The sequence below is a fragment of the Falco rusticolus genome, chromosome Z, assembly GCF_015220075.1.
Source record: "Falco rusticolus isolate bFalRus1 chromosome Z, bFalRus1.pri, whole genome shotgun sequence".
Taxonomy (NCBI): domain Eukaryota; kingdom Metazoa; phylum Chordata; class Aves; order Falconiformes; family Falconidae; genus Falco; species Falco rusticolus.
Genome location: NC_051210.1, coordinates 62,604,850 through 62,628,680, shown reverse-complemented (window position 1 = coordinate 62,628,680; position 23,831 = coordinate 62,604,850). Strand labels below are relative to the sequence as shown.

The 23,831-nt window shown below is 34.9% G+C and overlaps 1 protein-coding gene across 5 annotated transcripts in view; it reads left to right on the top strand.

The window, feature by feature from the left end:
* Window positions 1–23,831, top strand: part of IPO11 (importin 11) — a 99,815-nt gene that overhangs the window by 22,415 nt on the left and 53,569 nt on the right. For all 5 annotated transcript variants that reach the window (XM_037373979.1, XM_037373977.1, XM_037373978.1 and 2 more), the window contains exons 7-18: window positions 2,472–2,544; window positions 5,853–6,056; window positions 11,042–11,174; window positions 12,104–12,162; window positions 12,835–12,883; window positions 14,564–14,634; window positions 15,964–16,156; window positions 17,585–17,737; window positions 18,000–18,043; window positions 19,168–19,258; window positions 20,707–20,754; window positions 21,579–21,684. In XM_037373979.1, coding sequence (XP_037229876.1) covers window positions 2,472–2,544; window positions 5,853–6,056; window positions 11,042–11,174; window positions 12,104–12,162; window positions 12,835–12,883; window positions 14,564–14,634; window positions 15,964–16,156; window positions 17,585–17,737; window positions 18,000–18,043; window positions 19,168–19,258; window positions 20,707–20,754; window positions 21,579–21,684 — 1,224 coding nt within the window. The remainder of the gene's footprint in view (window positions 1–2,471; window positions 2,545–5,852; window positions 6,057–11,041; window positions 11,175–12,103; window positions 12,163–12,834; window positions 12,884–14,563; window positions 14,635–15,963; window positions 16,157–17,584; window positions 17,738–17,999; window positions 18,044–19,167; window positions 19,259–20,706; window positions 20,755–21,578; window positions 21,685–23,831) is intronic.

Genomic DNA, 23,831 nt, shown 5'->3' with positions numbered 1-23,831 from the left:
GTAATTAAGGCAAAAGGTCTCATGAGCTCACAAACAAGGTAAAAAATACAGCAGAACAGTCCTTTTCCTGTACAAACCAGGTTTTATATGCTGTTATGCCTGAAGGTGAGGTATTGTACAAGCTACATTTAATTGACATTAGATTTCTTAATTGTATTAGTAAGAGTTTTCAAGTTTTATGAACCTTTCAGAGTATGCCTGTGTGTGCAGAAATTACATACTGCAATCTTAAAAAAAAAAAAAGACCACAGAAATTTATTTCCCTAAAATATCATCTAGTGGCTTTAGATTAATAACTGAAATAGTTCCCTGCAGAAAAAATTTTACTGTTGCAGAAATCTTTGTAAACTTTACCCAGAATGTTTGTAGGCATAATTTAATTTTATGTTAAAATATTTTAAGGCCTAAGTCTTCATAAAAAGCCCTTTAAATCTTGTTCCTGAGTGCTATAAATTACCTTTGAAGATAAGACTTAGTGTGCATTTATGAGTCACCAGTGAAACAGTAAATTGCTCTTCTTGAGTACTATACTTGGAATGGTAGGTTTCTGATTTAGGAAATGGTGAGTACTTGTGTTATATACAGAGGGGAAAACAGTGAAAACTATTAATACTGTTGCAAATGTTTGAGCTTGGGGTAAATCCTCTCTCTTCTGTTATTTTAAGGTGAATATTTGGTATTTGTGTAGAGTAGTGTAAAAACTGTTTTAGTGAGCTTTACGCATCATTTTAAGTCTCACTGTATAAAACTCCAGTAGGTCAGTATTTGCACCTGAGGTGAGGCAACAGAAAGTGGTTGTGTTGCTGTGTTTAATCATCTTTATTTCCAGCCACTAGACCTCATGGAGATGTCATGGTTGCATGCATGCTTTTAAATTGGTGCTATGTTGGGTGAAACAGTTTCATCTAAACAACCTTGTTTGGTAACATAAGTCTTTTTTCTGTAAGAAACACCTTTCTAGGTGCTATCAGCAAATGAAAGTGTATTTTTTTTCTGATTGCATAATCTTCAGGTACCAACAAAGCATTTTTAAAAGCAGTTTTGTTTCCTGTTTGGAACTTAAAATTACGTGGGTCGTATACAGTCTTAAATAGTATAGGAATGATATGATACTGTAACTTGTAATCTTAAACTGATAGACTAGGTCACTTAAAGGGAAGTATAAAGATAGTGTAAAGCTGCACTTGAATGAAAATTAATCTTTAAGGCTTAGAATTTATCCTTCAGATTAGTTTTCCCTGCATTCTTTAAGACTTTATAAACATATTTTTCACTCAAAGCTGTAATTTTCAGAGGATCCATATTTTTAAGTGTAGCTGTATGGCTTGCTTGTAGAATAGGATTATTGCTTTTGCAAAAAGAGCTGTCAGCTTGCAGTCGACTGGCTGGCACATACATTATTAACATAAGGCTAGCCTGTTACTTAGACAGTATATGTAAATGTCTACAGTGAAAAACAAGAATGAATTTGAGAAAAGAGAAGATGTTACAGACTGTAGGTAGAATGGCTTGGGAGAAGGGATAGACTCCTTAATAAATGTCAAGCCTGGGGCATAACAAGATAAACCCTAGGAAAAACCCAATGGTTAATGAGGCCAAACAGAAAATAACTATAGCTATGTGTGAACTATCCTCATTACCATATTAAAAGATCCACCTTCCAGCAAAAAAGGAAGTCTCCTACTAACAAAGCCCGCTTCCCACAGAACTGGTCAGTGGAAAGGTATGCTGTACCTTTAAATGGAATCAAGACTTACAAGAACCATTGAGAATTAAGTGTGGCTAAACTTCATTACAAGCAATTGTTCAAAGTCTATAAAGTGTTTTACTGTGTGTTAAGATGTGTGCTAGCTTTGTGGATTTACCACCTAGCACCCATCTCTGTGCAGGTGTGCAATAAAAAAATTAGTGTGTGAATTGACACTGCTCCCTGGGTAATGAACTCTGTGAGACAACAGTCTGATACCTTATTGCCTTATACTGGACACTTTTGTCATTATGCATTAGTGTGCATGGGCAAAGTCATGCTCAAGTCATCAGTCCCCACAGTAATAACTGTATAATAACAATCAGTTTACAGTTTGTACGTTTTTCCCTTATTTTTGTAATGTATCTGGGTACCTTACTCTCTGAACTTTGTCTTCGGCCATTTGTGTTTACAAAGGTCACGTGAAAACCTGAGGTTGAAAGGCCTCAAATGTTTGTCTGTTTCACTCTTCCCTCTCTTTTTAAGTGTATTTGAGATAGTGGAAAAACAAAGGATATTCTTTCGATAGTGTATCATACTGAAATACATTAGTTTCAAGAAAATGGTGTATAAAAATAATTTTCATCCCGTCAAATGCAGATGCATTAATGGAAATGATCATTCAACTTTTGTGACTAGTAATAGTGACAAAATAATTCTAAATATTACTTAATATTTTTTGTATTGAGAGTCAAATAATATTTTAATAAATATATCCTGACAGCGCTCTTTCTGAAGAAGAAAAAACTTCATTGCGTGCTGGACTTATCAGCAACTTCAATGAGCCAGTGAATCAGGTTAGTGTTGAACGATTATTACTCTCCCAGCAAATACTTGTATTGGTATATAATTGGGTTTCCTTCTTTACAAAATGTTTAATAATAATAATAAAGCTGACAAGTTGCAATTTATGTGTTGCCTTTCAGACAGATCTTTGTGTTGAAGTGAGATCTTTTTCCAAAGGTCATAATTCATAGAATCATTTAGGTTGGAAATAACGTTTTGTCTCTTGGGTTTTTTTTCAGTGGCAGTTGATGCTGTCCCTTGCTGTTTATGCAAACATTTGGTGAAATGGTTCAGGGAACTCATGTAGCTCAAAAATAACCTTTCCCTGAGTGATTTTTCTTTTTTCAGCTGTATCTGTTATCTGATCTGACTCCCAGTATAGCCATACAGGGAAGTGTGGTGGTGGTGTAGCAGGAATAAGCTGTTGAGAATGCTGCTGCATAAACCCACTTAAGCAGTGTTGCTGTCACATGTCTAATTACAGCATTAATTAATTTAAATAGGCATAATAAAGCTTCAGTGTGGTAGTGTCTTGTCTTACATAAAGTGACTAATTATAAGCTACTATTTTGATTAGTGTAAGGTTTTATTGTTAAATTGAGTATAGAGCTAATGTTAGGGCCTCAGAATATCCATAAGCTAGATGAGTCAGTCTTCCTTCTGCTAACTTTTTCTTGCTCATGTGAGTATGAGGTTCTGCAAGGAAGTATTTGCTAATATTTTAAGCTGGGATCTTAAATTTTTTTTTGAAGAAAATACAGTAATGATTTGCATGAGGTAAAACTTAAAAAGTATAGCAAACAAGCTTCTGTTCTGCAGACAGTTCTGTTTCAACTTTTCAGGATTCCTCAGTTGGTTTAATGTTATTTGTAGGATTAGAGCAATGTATCAAAATTAGGGCAATTTAATGTTTGTAGAAGACCTTTGTGCAATTACAATTTTGACTAGAATTTAAAGTTTTTATTTTAAATGCAGGTTTTTTTATTGCAGGTATACATAGGAAATATCTTTAAATTTGTAGTCCACGTATAGTTGCAGCGTAAAAAGTATGACCAAATATTAACTTGTGTCTTTATTTTCAAAATAACTATGAAGTATGTCATGTTGCACCATAAAATGTGTGTCATTTATGCTACTACTAGGTAGTATAAAGTTTATCAAATATTTAATTTTGAAGTGGTTGCATGGTATTTACGTTTCTGAAAACCTAATGTTAACTGCATTGTATGTAAAACAATTCAAACTTTTTATCAATAATTTTTCCATATCTCCATTAGTTTTTAATCAGTTTGCCTGCTAAGGCAATAGTATGGCATGTTTTATAGTTATAAATTTCACTGCTAATGAACAGTTCTGCAGTTTTGAGATTATAGTTACAGGCTGAGATTGGAACATTTTAACTTTCATTTTAAAGACTAGCAGCTTCACGTATTGGTTTGTGTGTCTTTATGATATTTTTGGGATGTAGTCTTTTAGGATATAGAGGACTTTGGTTTGTTTTTATGCTAGCAGCCTGCTCCTAAATAATTGTTCAAACAATTGTTGTGATACTGAAGGATGTTTCAGAATCCATCTCCCCTTCTTGGTCCCTTGTTCCCCAATCTGTATATTACATATATTGAGGTTTCCTTTCAGAGGCACCTTTCATTTAGTCCCCAGTCTGCCTGATACGCCTGATATCTTGTATTCCCAATGAGTGCTCTTTTCTAGTTGCAGATACTTCACAACACAGTTGCTACATGCTTGTGCTTCCTGCATCATCAAAGGCAGAAAAATTATGACCCTTGTGTGTATAAAAAGAAAAAGAAAAAGAAAAAAAAAAAGAAAAAAAACAACCCCAAAATATAAGAAATTAGACAGTATTGAGATGTGAAGATACAAACTGACTTCTAGGTGAGAGAGAGAAGAAAACAGAACATGCCATATGTTGGGAGCATCATTTCCATGCCCTCTGAAGATATTTACCATATGGAGGAAAGAGAGGAGCAAAATATTGCTTGAAATGTGTGACAGCAGATATTTTTTTTTTTTTTCACTTAAAAAGCCAGTCCTCAAGGAGAAAATACTCTTGGCATCCCTGGAGAGGTTTCTTCTTGTATCACGTACAGAGAAGAGTTTATTTGTTCCCTCCTGCCAATCAATAGCACTTGATCTGAAAGATATAGGATATAAGATAAAGAGATTAGACTCCCAGCTGTTCCTTGCAAATGTTGGTGTCAGTTGTCTGAAGCAATTCTTCTTGGTAAGCAAGTAGGTAGGAATGAATGTTGTAGGAAGTTTTGTGGGGTGGTCAGACTTCAGATGAAACAGCTAAGGAAGCAGTAAATAGGTATTCCCTCTTATGCCCTTAAGTTGCTTGGATTCTTTTTGATGGCGTAAGGTGGTAACTTCTTCCCTAGGCTGGAAGTGTGGTGGTAATTGTAAGGGTATGTTGAAGGTGAGAGCGTCTGCTTCATTAATCCAATCAGGGAACCTTTTCAATGTGAACAGGGTAAGAATGGGGAAATATGAACATGAAAATATTTGAACTTCAAAAAATGTTTGAAATGAAGTTATGAGGGACTATACAAAATTTGTTAAGGAATGTTTATGGGAAGGGAGTTGTGGAGCAGCAAAATGGGAAGCAGACAGAGAGAGGGTATGAAAAGGGCCAGCGATGTGTAAACTGTGGCTGGTCAGTACCCATGTCTGAACAAACCTGGTGCCTAATCACCACCATCTGTCCTGTCTCCTGAATAAATCCTTTTAAGTATCTTCCTGTGTAAGCTCAGTCTGTGTGCATGCTGCAAGGACTAGGTGCCAGCTGCTGGCAAGACTGGCATCAGTGCAGTTTGGTGCCAGCAACCAAAGTCAGATGGTGGGGGTGATATGCGTCTGTCTAAAAGCTAAAACTCAGATATAGCAGAAATAAGGGTAATGTGTATTCAGCAATCTAGTTTGTTTGTAGAAAGTGATGGAAAACACTGCAAAGTAGAAAGTGGTTTCCAAATGTCTAATTTACATGATTTCTAGAAAAAAATGCATTTAGTGGTCTTATGTAAAATGTAAACAAAGTAGCCACCTTATGGCTATTTTATGTAAATATTTACAGCATTTTATGTAGATATTTACTATAAACATGAAATAGACCTATTTTTTTCTCCATACTTACTTGCATTCAGCTAATTTAAAAATAGTTTGAGAAAAAACATACAAAAATCTAGCAATCTGTGCTAGGGTATTTTTGTTTCAGGTTTTATTTGGCTGTTAGTTTCTGCATTGTATTTTTCTAAATGAACTTTGACTTTGTGGTATCTGTGTTTTGTTTTCTTTTTTGCAGATAGCAACTCAGATATCTGTACTGATTGCTAAAGTTGCCAGGGTGGACTGCCCAAGGCAGTGGCCAGAACTTATACCCACTCTTGTAGAATCTGTGAAGGTTCAGGACGATCTTCAACAACACAGAGCACTGCTTACCTTTTATCATGTTACAAAGACCCTGGCATCTAAACGGCTTGCTACAGATAGGAAACTTTTCTATGATGTAAGTAATGTGATGCAGTATTGTAGAGCATGCAAACCACAGACTGCATGCTTGCCACTTCCTGTAGTTAGCTGGCAGTGCATTAATGGCAGGTTTTAATGTCTGCATTTGAAACAAAGTGCTTTTACTTTGGGTGTACAGTAAGAAATAACTGGAGGTCAGCTTCTAGGTGAAATGTTTTTGAGAACGTTATTATGCTTGCAGCTTGAGTCTTGTTATAATAACCTGTGTTAAGAAGCAGAGCTTCATCTACAGAACAATATCTGTGTATCAGCCTTATGTCATCATGTCATATAGCCAATCTTATTGTATATGAATTTGTAGTGTTTTTGTAAATGTGCTCTGGATTCATAATTCAGTATAGTCTTTAAAAAATACTGGGGTTTAGGCTTCCATAGCACAATATTTTTGGGTTGTATTGTCAGTGGAAATGTGTTTGGATTTTTTTCCAGATCAGCTTCATTCTCCAGGTTAATTAAAAGGCAAGATGTGAATGCAAATGCCAAATCTTGTCTCATGCAGCCTGCATTCTCCCTTTTAAGAATCCACTGATTAGAACACAGGTTTTTGGCTGTAGGTTGTTGCATCTCAGATCCCATTTGGAGCTAGGCAATGATAGTACAGTTAACTAAATCTGTTGAGTTAAACATCTTTTCCAAACATGTTACATTTGAATGTACAAAATTTTATTTTATTCCTCCATTTTAAAGAAGAGATCATAATGCAGATAATGAAGACTATTTTTGAAGTTTTACTTATTTGTGTAGAAAAAAAATCCTGGCTGTGTAATAGTTAAGGTGAAATTTTAATGGTCAGGAGTCTGAGGCACTGAAGACTGGCTCTTGTAATAGGACAGGATCTGAAACAGTGCTATGTTCCTGTGAGATGTGTATGTAGAGGAACAGTGTTTTCTCTCTGCCATGTGTAGGTACAGATGAATGTAATCTCTGCATAGGAAATACTAGTTTATATTATGAAATTTATTAGGCCATTATATATGATCTGGATAATTGAACAATATAAAGGGTTTGGTAAATTCACAGATATTAATTCCAAAGCAATGAAGAGCAGGTGAGATAATGACTTCTTTTGTAAAACTCTCCTAAATCAAGGTGTTGCTTATACAGCTTGATTATGCAGCTGAAAATACTATTGATGCTCAAGGATACAGCAAAAAAATCAAAATGCAATCCCAAAGCCTCACCTTCATAAAACAGCTAAATACATACTGTCTCAGTGGAGGGACAGAAAGGAATTTATAGGTCCTAAGGTCCAGTATTTGTTGCTAAAGTTGTCATGTCCAGCAGTACCTTTGCTGCATTTCCACCAACTTACCAGGTTCAAAAAAAGCTCAGTTACTTTTATATTTCCAAGAAACTTGGTACGTTTGTATGAGCCTTTTTCCTTATGGAAAGGAAAAATACCATTTTTCCAGTGTGTATATTTTTTTTATTCGTAGAGTGAGGCAACTTCAGACATGCAAAGAAAAGGCATGTGACATTCTTTGTTTGGATTTACAAGGCAGTATTTGTCAAAAGTAACACTGAAATTTCATTTTAACAAGCATACCCTTTTTAAGCAGCCTTTTTATACTTAAATGTTGGTTTCAAACTTGTGGATACGTTCAGTATCCAAAGTTCCTCTATCATCTAATTTGATGTGAGTGAAAATTTTTGGTGCATCCAGTTTCACTGTGTTGGGAATAAAATGTATGTTCACAGTTTTTTGAACTTTAGGTGGGAAAAGGAAACTTTCTGAGTATCTAGCACTATAGGGTTCACATTTCAGGATTTTTTAAATTTAATATTTTTTTAATGACTGCAAAATTGGACAACTTTGAAGTCTGCTGCTTCTGTGTCCTGGTAAGGGGAAATCACATCTGTTGAGTGGGATGTGACTTTTGGAGAGTCAAAAAAACTTTCTTATGGAAGAAGCCATTTGAAGATGGAAGTTCTAAAAGCAAAGTTCTAAAAACTTAAGTAATACTTCAAACTTTCTTGATACCTTCAGATAAATAGTTACAGTGTCAGCTTTTTTTTTTAGTACAGCTTTGGAAACACATGTTAAATTTTTCAGGTAATACGGTACTTGAAGATTACAAGGTCCTGCTTACACGAGGCATCCCTTGCTGAACTCTGTTACTTGATGTTTAAGGAGAAAAATGTTAGATGACATAAATGCAGCTTATTTATAACTTCATCTTTCCTGTGAATAGTACAGTTATAATCATAACTATGTTAAAAATCCTCAAGGTAGAATTGGTTGCTTTAGTACACATAGGAAAATATACCTGCTTATATTGGTGATACTGCTTATAAACTTCTATTTTCTTCTGAGCCTACTTTTCTGGACTTAGTTTATTCAATGAGGATGATGTCTTTTGGAAGTAAAACCAGTGAGTTTTATTTTTCTATCTAATAAAAATGTTCTGCTGCTTTTAGGAAGAAATTGATTTTATGTCTTAAAACCTGCAGTGTTTGGATATATTATTTTTTTTTCTAATAGCACATACTGGAGAAGTGATCCCATGAATTTATTGCAAATCCGCAAAAATAAGTTACAGTGTTTTCCTCTCATTCATTTGATATTAAGCTTTGGAGTCTTCCTGTTGCTTCTTGGCTCTGGTTTTGAAAGAATGCTGTTACATTTTTACAGTTTATCTGAAACTTTTCTTTTTCCTGAAACTGTGAAGCTTTGCACAACTTTCATCTTAAACTAGAAGTGCTTTTCTTTACAGTCCTGCCATAAGGTACAAGAAGGTTTTGGGTACCTCCTCTGCTACTGGATATACAACATTTGGTTTAGTCTCCCCATTGAACTTCGTTGAGGGTTTTTATGATTGTTCACATTTCTTTGCTGCTTTGGAGATTGCTGAATCTTTGAAATATGGTCATAAATAGGAATCCTGAATAGGAATCCTTGTGATCATTGGCAAATTATGAAATCCAGCATTGAACAGGTCTGCCATCTTTGCTTTTACTGTTACTATTCATCATGAACAGTTTTCGTTTATGAAGATAATTTTCTTCTTTAGCTTCAGTATCTTTTTACCCCCATGATTTAAAGAACAAAGTCAAAATTTCTTAGTGACTAAGTATCCTTTATTGGCAGCGCTGGATGCACGGGGGATCCTTCCGCCTAACGTGCATGTCTAAAGTAACTAACTACTTTACATTTATACCATAAACCAATGACTATTCAATTAACGCCTATACATAGTCATTACCTAAACCGGCCTACTCTCACTTCGTATGTTAATTAGCTTATCAGTCTTTTCTGCTTGTGCAAATTCTTCCAAGAACTGTGGGCAGCGGTCCTCGGGACGTGGGCAGTGGTCTTTGGGAGGAAGGCCAAGGGTCTTCCTCAAGGTGTACTTTTCACCTTTTGCCAGAAAATGCTGAGTTGGGTGAGTTACCAGTTTCAACCAGCTCCTTCTATCTGTCTTTCCTCCTTGGGTGTGTTTTAGCTTAGGATGCCGACAGATAATAGGATGTCAACAGCCTCACAAGATGTTGGCTGGGGATGTCATGTATCTTATATTCATTACATTTTAACTACAAAATTCATTCTATCCTAGAGTGAGTTCATACATTATCACCCACCAGCACACTTTGCCTGTTTTAGTGACTAGAGGCATTTAAGGTAGCCATGACAAGGTCTTTAGGTCCTGCAGTATAATAGAAATTACATATGTGTATATATATATATTAAAAATTATAATTATAAAATATATATATAATTGCTAGTTGAATGACTTCAAATGTAAAAATGTGGTGGGTCCTCCTAGTGGATACTGTGTATTTGTCATTCTGTCCCCCCACTTTTTAATAAAGCAATTGTTTTAAATTTTTTTAGTACTAAGGTACACTGAATGGATGACAAACAAATAGGTTAATCTAGAGTATATTCTACTATTAGGACTATTATTGCTGCTTTGAACTGTGTTTTGTTTTTCTTTTTAATCTGAGTTGTTACTGCTTACTATTATGGCTAGTATTAGTGTATTTTATTTAAGAGACATAACCCCCAATACCCAAAGCCAACCCCCAAAACATGAGTAAGTTGAAACTGTTGATAGTTATTTTGTGATGTGTTTTTGCAACTCCATGAACACATCATTGAATAATTATCAAGAGTTTCTACTGTCTCATCTTTACTCAGTCAAAGGAACTGAATAAACAGGTCATCTGTGGTTTTGATTCCATTGATGTAACGCGTATCAGACTAAGTGCAGTTCTTCCTTAACTGTGAAGCTGTCAAGTGCTACCATAACTGAATGAGAAATTTTTTATCTTCTGTTTATACTTCAGATAACTTTATCAGGTAAGCACTGTTTGGAAACTGCAATGTAAATTAAGTTTGAGATTTTCAATGCTAGCTGATTAGAAACTGTTTGTCATTCTGTGTTTTAAGTAAGTTGAAGCAAAATTATTTAATTTTTAAATGATAGTTCGCAGCTATCAACAAAGTTAGTTTCACTGTAGGCATTGTGACGTACCATTTTTATTAGAGATAGTCATGTAACTGCTGTGTCCCAGGGTAAGTAAGCTGAATTAGGTATTAACTGTGCTGTAAGACAGTTTTAAGTCTGGTGGGAGAGGAGGTGATGAGGAGGGCTGACAGGTGTTTTTTTTGAAGCCTCATGCTGTTTTGTAGACCTGTGGCTGTATTTTAACGAAAATCAAGGAGACCTACATAGTTACTTTAAAGTAGTAGAGTCAAAGACCAAGTAGTCAAGGAAGGAGGTGAATCTATCATAACAACTTCAAATTAAGACAAGATATTTTTCTGGAAAACCTCTTTGGATCAGTACAACAACAGTCCTACAAAGAAGCAAGTGAAACACGGTGACCCATGATATAGAAGAAGATGGATTAAATAATTTCACAGTCTAAAATAGCCTTTAAAATTAAGGAATTTATTACGCTGTAGCCAAATTCAGGAAATCAAGTATTATTTATTGTTGGTCTTTCTTCCTTTTGCAGCTTGCATCAGGTATTTATGGCTTTGCATGTTCCTTGTGGAATCATCATACTGATACGTTCCTACAGCACATCTGTGCAGGTGATGAAGCTGGAGCCAGAAATTCACTAGAAAGAACCTTGCTGTCATTGAAAGGTAATAATATAGAATGATGTTAAATAGAATGAATCAAGTTTTTTCCCAGTGGATGAGTAAGATTTCTTTAGTAAACAGTGTGCATTCCCTAATAGAGCTGTGCCCATTGAGAAAACCCGTAATTTTGGTTTATTTTAGCTGTACCTTTAACAAGGCAGAAGGAGGATTGTTCACACAGAAGAGGGAGAAGGTGCTCTTGTTTTTCGGTATTCACCATTCTGATGTTGTAAGAAGCCATAGTCTAGGAGGTGGGAAAGTGGAGGACCTAACGGGATGCTTTTTGATGTATGTGGTAATTTAGGCTTGCATCTGTCTGTCTTTTAGGCACTTAGCTGAAGAAGCTGAGCTATGAATTCTGATGTGTTCAGTTCATCTTACATTCGGTGAAGAGGTAGCTTTAGCTTTTAGGTTGGTGCTCAAGTACTTATCAATGGGATGAATAAATATCCTTACTGTACTTTGTGGCTTTGAATAATCGAGATGTTTGTTTGCAGTGCTTGCAATATAGATGATACCTGCCTTGAGTTGTTTCAGAAGGTGCAGAATGCGCCTTACGTGGCCTACTGGCAGTGACAAACCTGAGAAAATTCATAAGATGGCTTATGGGCCCAAGTTGACTGTACTGGGCACTTTTCCTGCTGCAGAACCTTTCAGAGGTTGAATATTTAAAGCTTTTGCAGAATTCTTGATTCAGTAATTCTTGGAGTTCTCTTCATTATTTTATACATAAGGTACTGAACTTTAAAGTAATTTCAACAAGATCAGATTCATGGTAGGTATGGCTGAGACATCCAAAAGCCAAAAATTAAATGTATTTTTAAATATGGAGAATTGTAAGAAAGACACAGTAGCTCTAATTGTAGTCATGTTATGAAACCTATTGGAACAAGGGTTGAGAAATACTAACACAAATAGCTTTTTCTTTTTAGTGCTTCGTAAACTGACAGTCCATGGTTTTGTAGAGCCTCATTGCAATGTAGAAGTGATGGTAAGTGACATATATCTGTTTCTAGTTCTAGATTAGAAATCTTTTGTGATGATTTCAGGTGTAAGAGGTATGTTGAAAAATTGTTGAAAGGCACACATTTGTGTTATGTAAAGGGAAGATCAAGCAACACAGTCTTAAGTTTTCCTGCCATCACTTAAGAACTGTCAGATCCTAGATACATCCTAAACTGTGACACAAAAGATGTGATGTTTAAAAAAGGAAAAGGTACCCCTTCTGATTTATGTGTCCATGATAGTGACACCCCTGTTGCCTACTGGGAGATGTCATATGTACTCTCCCCCATCATTTGAAAAGGATGTTTTAATTTAAAGACAGATGTAATGGCATATTTTTCCTATCAAATTCCATTGATAGAATTAATCTGAGGTGAAATCTTGAGATGAAAGCTATGTTATGCTAGAAAAATGCTGTGCTGTTTGTGTGGTACTAATAAGGTCAGTTTGGATCATCTATGCAGTGTGCTAGGTAGCTAATTACTTGTTTCATGAGAAAATTGTTTGTACAAGACAATCAACTAGTTCAGTTAAAAGTGATAAGGTGATTGAGCTTGTAACACATCTGAACTGACTTCAGTTTGACTCAGCTTTCTTCTCATAGTACAGTGCAAAATAAGCTTCATTTTTAAAAGAACATATACTTTTGTATTTTTAGGGTTTTCTACATGCAGTGTTTGAACGCCTAAAACAGTTTCTGGAGTGTAGTAAGTATCTGTATATTTTTCCTTGTATTGGTTGTTAAATATTAGAAGCTGGATGAAAACATAATGCAGTTTAGTGCATCATCGATAATCATTTAGGTGCAAAGTATTTTTTATATGCACACAGCTGTTACTTTAAATGCTGCTGAATCAGTCAGAAAAGGCTTCAGTAAAAATCTTTTATATGAACAAACTAGAATTCCACCAAAATTATACTTGGTGTGTTAATGGCAGTGAAAAAAATTATGAAAGATAAGCCATGGATTGTCAGAGTATCCTTATTAAAATATGTATATGCTACTAAAACCCGGGTTATGTTGAACTTTCTTCTTTTGGAATTTTATGTTTTTTCTTCTTTCTGGAGTTTGCTGTATGTTTCGGCGTGTATCAAATGGGAAATAAAGGCCGCATTCAGCTGTGTGTGCTTTATAACTGGAAGAGTAATAGTCTGAGACAGGCAACCACATGTTTACACAGTCAACAGAAATGTTAGCATAATTGGCAGGTGTTAGTGCTTTTGCAGGGAAGTTACCTGAAGCAAGCAAAAAGCAGATGTTTGTCACTGTAGCATCTGAACTCACTCTTTTTGTGCTTTTACACTTGTAGTAGACCTGGTGCAAGCCGTTCATTCATTTGAAGTCTGTCAGGTTCAACAAGCCTGTCGGTTCAATCCTAAAAGCCTTAAGGATTCAACAATTTTTCTGAGAACGTGTCTAAACTAAGTAGAAAGAATATTTTTTATATTAGTGAAGGTTACTGACTCAGGAGTCTGTACTTAGATGAGAGGGGCTGATCTGGGCTCTGAGCCACATTTCTAGTAAAGGTAGAAACTACCACTATGTTCAATGTTTGAATAAACAACATGGTTTATTTACAAAGATATCTAAAATCTAAACAATATTTAAACAAAAATCTATTGCTGTTCTAAATTACAGACTTCTTTGCATGCAACTCTTTGCCCCTTCTACTATACTACAGTCGTGCTCTTTCTGGCCCTTTGATTTTTGGCACGGTAGCTGCCTAGCTTTAGTAGGCTGAATTGGAGGCCATCCCATCCTGAAGCTTGGTGGTTATCATAGTCTCCTAGAATATGAGGACTCCAGGGTTTGAATGTCCTAAGATAAAAACTGAGCTGAACCTGCCTGTTTACACTTCCCTAATTAATAAACTGTTTTGCAAAAGCAGTCATAACTACATTACAAGCTTAGTGTTTACATTTATTATTACATGGTTTTTGCCTCTATGCCTTCATTATTTTACGATGGAGTTTCTAGGAAAGCATGTAGTATTATGTAGTAAGGATATACCATAGTTCTAATAAAAGGGCATTTTTATCTTTTCAGTGCTTTTTTGCTTGTCTATGCTAGCATTTGCCTGCATTATTTTAACTGTCTTTTATCATTGAGTTGTCTGTAATGATGTCCTGATTGTTTTATTCTGATCAGTCACAGTGAATTTCACTGAAAGTGAGAAAATTGTTAAAGGTTACTTTTTGTTTTTCCCCAGTACTTATTACCTTGAATTTGTCTTTGAATATATTCTGCCATAGAACTTTTTTCTAGCTGCCATAATCCCTGAACTACAGATAAAACAACTTGTTCTCCATTGTTAATTTTTTAAAACTTAGCTATCCAGAACGAAAAGTCTGAAAAAATGAGAGTTGTTAAATATCTGATTTACCAGGTAGAAATACAAGAGCAGACAACGTATGCAGAGATCGTCTAGAAAAGACTATAATTCTATTTACTAAAGTGGTAAGTAAATTCTCTGTTCAGTTACTGAATAGTTTATTGTTCTGGAGGAGCCATCCCTATTCAGATACGTATGTGCCTTAAAGCCAATAGTTTTCAGATCTTTTAAAGAAATGCAACTTAAAACATCTTTGTTGTAAAATACATTTTTGAAAGTTTTTTTGAAGAAAAGGGTGTCTCTTTACTGGTGCTGACATAAGTTATGTTTCCTTAGCTCAAACAAAATTAAATGCATTCCATAAGTAAATTATTTAGCTAGGATTTTGCTCAAAAAAGAATTCTGGAAGTTAGGCTAAAATGTTGGTATTTTATCTTTGGTTGTTAGTTTGTTAGATTGCTGTTTCTAAGGCCCTGTTAGTTCTATTAAATAACTGGCCAATTTTAGTTTATTGAAAGAAAATTAACGAAGACTGTCCTAACCTTTGTGACTTTTGTATTACATAATATATATTTGGAGTTGTCAGCCAATTTTGTGCAACCATTAATTACATATATTATCAGAAGGTAATTTTAGCATTGTCACTTGCTCTGTTTTTAAAAGATGTCAAACTTAAAGAATTTCCATTGTTTTCAGATTCTATTCTGGGGCCATGGATCTTATTTAAGTATTCAGCATAATTATCAGAAGTGGGAGGCATCTGTTGGCTTCACAAAAATCAAACAGAAGGCGCTCTGGCCCAACATTTTTGTCTTTGTCATAGTACTTCTTACTGTGAACTAATAAGCAAAGTATGTGAGGCACGTGTATCTTTTTTTGTAAAAGTGTAGGGAAATACACTTTTTTAGTACATAATCTACCACCTGTAGAAATTCAGCTGCAAACATTTAGGCTTAGGCATTTTTGCAGCAGTAGAAGAGATAAAAGGAACTGACCAGTGCGTTCCAGACAGCTAGCTGGAAAAGAAGTTGAAGAAGCAAGTGCTTGTACTGCAGTGGAGGGGGAGAAAAAATGATAAAAAAGTTATTTCCCTCATGCCTCTTTTAGTTAAAATAATTCTAATAGGGATGAGTTGTCTGCTAAAATGTTCAGGGTTTTAAGTGTGGCTGGTATGTTTTATATACTGTGTTGCTAGGAGGCTGGTCTAGTTGAAAATGCATATTGTTCCTTAATCTTAAAAAAGGGTAATTTTTAACATGAATCAAGAGTTGCACGGCAAAATAATGCTTTATTACCATTAATACTGATATCTTCCTAAATTCCTGTCTGTTCAATTTTCTTTTCTGTAATCGTGTAAAAATTATCACTTAGTTTTGATAACTAGTTTATAATAAGACTTGTATGAAAAGAGATTTGATTTCTTTTTCTTGCTGTTCTACTTCCTTAATTTTTAGCTTTTGGACTTCCTGGATCAACATCCTTTTTCATTCACACCTTTGATTCAGAGGTCACTGGAGTTTGCTGTAAGCTATGCTTTCACAGAGGCTGGCGAAGGAATTGTATTTGAGCAATTTATTGTACAGTGCATGAATCTTATTAAGATGATTGTAAAAAATTATGCATACAAGCCATCCAAAAATATTGAAGGTATTGCTGCTATTTACTAAAAACATTTTTATATTTTGAGAAACATTTTGCTAGTTGTTCCCAACATAAAGCTCCTTTAAGACATTCTTTTGAAGCATTGAATGTTTGAATAGTTAGCAATGTAAGCTTTTCTCTATGTAGATAATTCTTATTTTGATGTTTAAAATATTTATATATATATATATGTTGACTTGCTAAAGTAATTTTTAATACACAAGGAGAGTGATGATCTTTGATTTTAAAAAGTGTTGAGGTATGGAATTTGGTTTATTTTCATCAGCTGGTTTGATGCGTCTTTCCATTGAGAAATGTTTGATAAAATGGGTTATTTGGTGTGATTAACTAATACTAGTACTCTGAAATACAGAAACACAGTAAATTTGATGTGTAATCGTATATAAAGGAAATTATATGTTCTGCTTAGTAGGACTGTGTTTCATTCTGAATAATTCATACACTGTTGTATGTATGGATGTGTAACGAAAAATGGAAGTGAACTCTATTAAAAACCCAAAACAACAAACTGATCTTCCGCATTGGTTTACCATTTGGCAATGACTAGATAACAATTAGCATTCTCTTTCGATACTTGGGGGAATAGAAGTTTTGTGAACATACTGATATGTTTCAGAAAGATGACACAAACCCAGCATTTAAAAGTTCTTCAAAGTACTGATATATTTCAGTGTTATTCCTTAATTTTATAATATATTAGATTGTCCTAAATCCACTGATTATTAACAGAAATTTATATGTGCAAAAGTTTGTAATTTTGTTTGAGTTTTTGAAATAGAAATGTGGTCACTTGAGAAGAATATAGCACGTTCTGATAAAAGCTATAGCCCTTGACTCATTGAGAACGAGTTGATTAAAAAAATTAGAAAATTTTTCTTAATTTCTGCCTGACATACAGTGTTCCTGTTGGTTCTGTAGTATACAGTACTTGGTTATATTGCTGCTTTATTTAACCAATATTAACTCTTAAAAAAACCCCAATTTATTTTTAAGATCGAATTTGGATAAACTTTATGAATAAGTATAAATAAATCTTCCTTTGCATTCTGTCTGTTTTTAAATTCAGTAATGCTAAATAAAAAAAACAAAACACCAAAAGCAGCAGGGTAAGTTTTTTCATCTACATATTAGCTGAAGAATGTTATAAATACTTTGTGAAGCCATCACAACCCTTCAGTCAAATTGTGCTGTTAGAGAACTCTCTTAAAAGTAAATGAATTTTGGGTTTTAAGTTGCTTTGAAAAGACCTGAAAGTCTGTTATGAAAGTTTGCCATGAAAATATATATTTTCTTTCTTTTTTTCCTCTGAGGATAAGAACTTCTGTTGATTTCTTTCTAATTTTATTAGATTACTGTTCATTAGATCATTAAGCTGCTTAGTTGTAATTTGGAATTTTCTGTGTCTTATTTCAGATAGCAGTCCTGAAACTCTTGAAGCGCATAAGATAAAGACAGCATTTTTCACATACCCCACACTAATGGAAATATGTAGGAGACTAGTCACTCACTATTTTCTGCTGACAAATGAAGAATTAACCATGTGGGAGGAAGACCCAGAAGGCTTCAGTAAGAAACGTTGTATAGTTGGTTGCAGTTTATTTAGATACTGGTGTAAAAGTTTCATATCCAGGTTGGCTCTGCAAGTTCGTTACTGCCATATTGGCTGTTTTATTTTCTGCAGTCTTGTTACATGTACAGATACTGCCTCTAGAGATTGTTTTTGTTAACAACAGATTTCTCAGTGGTCTGTGATAGCCACATATCTAAATATGAAACGATTTGAACCATAGTGAAGTAATACTTTTTCTCTTTCTTTGTGAAATAATAGCTGTAGAAGAGACAGGAGGAGATTCTTGGAAGTACAGTCTCAGGGTAAGTGTTTCAATTTGAAAACCATTCAGCATTTCTGCGTGCATGTCTTGGTAGCCTTGTTACCAAGAGAAAAGATATTTCGTAGAAAGATAAGCTTATGCTTTTCAAAAAAATACTTAGTTAAAGAATTCATTTTAGAATATTTATTTTTTAGAATTTAAAATAAAGAAATATTATTCAAAAAATACTTAGTTCAAAAAATACTTAAAGAAATTTAACTAGAATTAGTGTAAATTAGCTTTGTTCCTTTATAATGTTCAAACATGCTGAAATACATTGGAATTTTGGGAGGGAGAGAAAAGGAATTTTGTCAGGTGTTTGTACTGTGTAGTATCTGACTGTGATTAAACCCAGTAGAAGTTGTCTCTTCTTCAAACTGGTAACTTACTACCACTTAGGACTTCATTAGTAGGCATGATGAATGAAGAAAGTTTTAGATGCAGCAACAGGCTTCCCAGGGATGTGAAATTGCCATCCCTGAAGTGTTCAAAAAATAGCATAGATGCGGTCCGTAGGGACATGGTTTACTGTTGGGACTTGGCAGTCCTGGATTAATGTTTGGACTTGATGATCTTAAAGGTCTCTTCCAAACTAAATGATTCTATGATTCTCTATTAACGTTTTAGTTCAGATCAAAAGTATGCTGTTGTAGTGAATCTTCCAGCTATCACTGCTGTGGTTTCCTTTGGAGAGAGAGCTCAAGATTTGTTTTCTGGGTTACTTTCATTTTAAAACTAAAAAAAAACCCCCACCCTGTGCATCTATTGTGTTCCAAGTGCAAATGGGTGTTCAGTCCATATGACTCAGCTATTACGTAATCCAGAAAGAAACTATGACATACAGGGTAGTCACTGGCTTCTCAGCACCAGCTGTTTCTCTCCACAGAGCTGTTTTTCTTCTGTGGCAGAGCTGGCTGATATAGATACAGTCGTCAGAGTCTTGCTAGTGTTAGGCATACTGTATACTAGGAAGGGTGGTATTTCATATAATACTAATTTTGCTACAGGGTATTGCGTTTTAAATGGTGACATTTTGTGTAAGATATTCAGCACTTGATTTTAGCATAGTGTATTTTAATTGCCTTTATTTTGATAGATTATAAAAGAGATCTTGTAATTTTTCAGCCGTGCACAGAAGTTCTTTTTATTGATATTTTCCATGAATACAATCAGACGCTTACCCCTGTGCTTTTAGAAATGGTTCAGAGTCTACAAGGTAAGTATTTTAAAAAATAAAGGAACTGTAAAGCATAGAATTCTTTATATTTGCTTTTGTCAACTGTTAAACAATTCTACTTTAGGATATCTAGCTTTACATAGTACATTCACTGTGTATTTTTGGAAGAACATGTTAATATTTCAAAATTAGTTCTAAACCTACCACAAGGAAAATGTAGTGTGTATATAGGAGGAGGGAATCCTAAGGATTCTTTACTTTTTGTCGTAACTATTGTAGATGACTGACAAAGATTGGGGCATTTCTACTGTCATGAGGTTTCAGGCCTTCTTGAGAATGTTCAACAAGCTTAATAAGGTCTGTAGGTTGTTTTGCTGGAAACTTCGTGTTCAAATGTTGCAAGACAGTAAATGGTAGTTCTGCCATGTCTCTGCAAAAATCCTGGGGAACAAAAACCCTTAAAAGAAAGAAAAAGTTCAAGTTAAGCTGTCATTTTGGAGAGTCTAGAGGACTTTCTGAATCTGAAGAATTGGCTTTAAAACTTTGATGTTTTTCTGTATGAAGATTGAAGTCTTTATAGACTGAGATATTATTCAAGTTTTCTTTCTGTTCTCTTCTATGATTGTTTGCCCTCAAACTAAGTTTTATAGTGGCCATGAAAAGTAATGAGCATGGTAGCTCCCACTTAATTTTCCCTGTCATTTCAGCTTAGGTTGCTTCCCCAGGTTGTATCTGACCTGACTGTCAGTATTTTGTATTTGAACTTACCAGAATGGATCTGTATGTTCTATTAAATTGAAATAATAGTAATTTTCTGAGGGTGGCTTCTGACTTCACAGAATTTTTTCATAAAATATTTTATGTACATAAGTTTCAAGATGGCTTGCTGTGCTGTGATACAGGAAATGGTAAAATGTTCCTTACAGCAGGAATGACAGTTTTTTCATTCTTTTCCAAGAATTATGGAAGTTAATACTTCCATGCTGAAAGACACACATGCTTTTTTTTTTCTTTTTGCCCCTAGTAGCCTTTTTTGTGAGAGTTGCTGTTGAATTAATAGATGATATTAAGAATTCATTAATTCTTAGGATTTTGGGAAATCTTTGCTGTAAGCACACATGCACATGTAAGTAAAGTATATAGGGACTATGTCTAGGACTCTGTTGGAAATAGTTCCACGTCATTGACAGTCCAGCAATTTGCAGGTTTTGAGTCTGTTAATTTAAATTAAATGCCTCTGACTTACTTGCATGTTGCTGTTAAAAATGTTCGGTTCTGAAGTCAATCAAAAGTAGGGTATGAAAGCAGAGATTTGATGTTAGTATGTTCACTGAAGAAAATACTGAAACTGAAATAGGTGAATTTGTGAATGAAACAAGAACAGTGAAGCAGTCTTGATTCACAGCATATTTATTTGAAGTGTATAAGTGCAAAGTTGCTTGCATTTTTAGTTATGCTTTTTTCTTTATTTTAACTTTATCTTTTAGGATCTACCAACATGGAAGATACCAATGCTGTACTGATTAAGGATGCGGGTAAATTATGTTTGCTTTACTTTGAAGTAACAGAGCCGCTTTTGTGTATGTGCTCAACTAAAGATTTTGTGAAGAATTTACAAGATATTTTTTTTAAGACATTTGGAAAGTAGGACCTAAATCCTATTTCTCTTTTCACTTGATGTCAGTCTTCACTTTTCAAAATGCTTATGTAAAAATATGGTGCTTTTTTCAGCTTTTTTTGTGAAACAAGCCCTTAGACAATCCCTTTTACTGTCCTATTCTCTCTGCAAATAAATGAGCTACAGTGCTTCCATGGAGATACTCCGTCCATTTTACAAGTAAGGAGATTTTATGCCAAAAGAAAAGAATCGTTTAAGACCTCTGATGGAACCATTTTTGATATTAGAATAAGATCTTAATTGTTCTTATGGCTGTTAACTACTTTCAGGAGTCTGAATTGCCTTGTGTAATACCATTCTTTTACTAAAATGTCCTTCAGAGTTCCCTTCACCATTGTAAAGGTGTTTCTGTAAACAATTATTTTTATAAGGCACACTTTAGTTTACAGTTTTTCGTTATAACTGTTGCAGTATTTTTTTAAACAACCCAAAATGCATTCCATATAAAGAAATGGCAAGTTACTTAGCTACCAAGATTTTACATGTAGTTTTCCTATAATTTTTGTACAATTGCATAGACATGTAGTATCTTTCTTCAGAAAGATGTGCTTTAGTTTTGTTTTTTTATTATGTTCAGGTTATCAAAAATGTTTTTTGAAACTTAAATCAGTCCAATTATTTAGTATTACAAATTAAATGTTGCACATTAAATTAAAAAAGCATAACCTTTTTTCCCCCCAGTGTATAATGCGGTTGGACTGGCTGCTTATGAACTATTTGATAGTGTGGATTTTGATCAGTGGTTTAAAAATCAACTGTTAGCAGAACTACAGGTTTCTCATAACAGGTAAACACCTTGGATTGTTATGCCTTCATCATTTAAATATGAAGTGTTGAAACAAATCTGGTAATGTATAATGTCATAATTGCAAGGCTTGAAAAATACTCAGTATTTAAACATATCTACTAAGTGAGCAGAGGTATGACATAGATAACTGATAGTCACAAAAGTGACAGTGTTCCTGACAGTTTCTGTTTGCTTAAATTGCTGTGTAGTGGATACTTCCAGAGTTCTGTAGAAATATTATGATATTATGTCTGTCCTTTTGGATATATTTGAGTTTGACTAAACTTTCTCAGGACAACCACCTTTGCTCATTTAAAGAAAGGTATTTAGGTCTCCTGAGACCCCGGCGCCTTTTAGGCAGAAAAGTCCAACTGAAACCTGTTGGATAATCTCTGTAAAACCTAGCTTAGCTTTTCTCTCCTAGTTTAAATACAAGCCCTTTGTAGCACTGTTCTGTTAATTTTGCCAGCAGTAAAGTGGGGAAGTAACTATTAGGGTTGTGTTGTAAAGTGTGAATGATTACAGGCTGATTCTACATAAAGAGTGTTATATAGCCCATCTGCTGTGGATTTTCCTTCTTGCCAAGGTCCCTTGCACTTGGATGGCCTTCACATGGGTACCTTTTTTTTGTTTAGCAGATATCATGGGGTGTTCTGAAAGATTTTTTTTTATTTGACATCTGAGTACAGACTGAGCTGTCCATCTCTATAGACTAGAAGACAGTGTCCTCCCTGTTCCTCAAACTGTCACTCTTCCCTCTGCAGAAGGACAGTGACTGCATTTGTACCTGCTAATCCTCATCAGATGAGTTCCAAATCATCCTTTGACTCTGAAGAAATATGTCCCGTTTCTTTCATCAGTCATTAGCAGTGACCCTAGTGTCCTTTGAAGAATTCTACTGGTTTTTTTTTTCTCCTACCTTTGCAGTTTGTCCCAGACATAATTGTTACCTGTTACGTTTGATAATACTCTTCAAATGCTAGTTAAAAATTCCTGATTTACAAATACAGTACGATTTCACGTAGAGTGGAAAATCCTGCTAAACTTAGCAATATCAAAAATGACTATCCATAATGAGTTGGTAGCCAGCTTTCTTATTCCGAAATGCTAGTTAAAAATTCCTGATTTACAAATACAGTATGATTTCATGTAGAGTGGAAAATCCTGCTAAACTTAGTAATATCAAAATGTTTCTTTTCATTACAATGCACTTTTATAAAAAATTAATTACTTTTAGATGTATAACCTTAATTGAGAGTCACAGAATGATTGCCACAGTTGTCTACCTGGTGTCTACTAATGTTCTTACTCGTTCTCTCATTAGTCTTTGATCTCAACTTCACTGTGCTGTCTACCAGTGGCCAAGTAGTTCTAATGGTTAGGTTAAATGTCAGAAGAGCAGGAAAAATGAGAGCACTTTTGTGAATGATTGATCCTTTGTTATTATGCCACACCAGCACTGATCTCTGAACAAAGCCACCATGGTATTTGCAGCACATCCTGGCTTTAGTATTTTCATTATGTCCACAAACAGCATAAGTAAAACTGACAAAAGTCTTCTACAGTTGATACAGTTGTACTTACAGTCAGTCAGACACCTGTCTAACCATTTGGTTGGAGTTTGTGATGTCCCAGGATGAAATTCCTCTGGGAACAGAAGCGTGCAGAAGTTCTATAGTTATCCTTTATCTGAAGCCTTGTTTGCTTCAAGTGCTTCTACTGCCAGCATCATTGGAGGCCACCATGTCAATAAGGGGAGATGGTAATAATAGTTTCAATGGAGTGCTGCTTTATTGACAGCTTCAGGAACACATATGCAGTTCAGATTAAGTGGACTGGGGGGCATGATCTGCTGCCCCACAGAATGCCCCGTGGTGATTAGCATGCATGTTCACAAACTAGTTCATGTTTGGCAGCACAAACCTATGTCTTGTTAGCAGTGACCATAGCATTTGCTGTGTTTTGTTTTCTTTGAATGTTTCATTGTCTGTTGTGAGTTGAAGAATCAGTCAGCAATATTCAGGCGAGCGGAGGCTATCTTTATCCAGCAGTGCTGGGTGCATGGGGGATCACTCCACCCAAGTCATGCACACCGAGGGAACCTTTCAGCCCCCTCTTTATACAAGTCACTCATGTCTATTCATTAA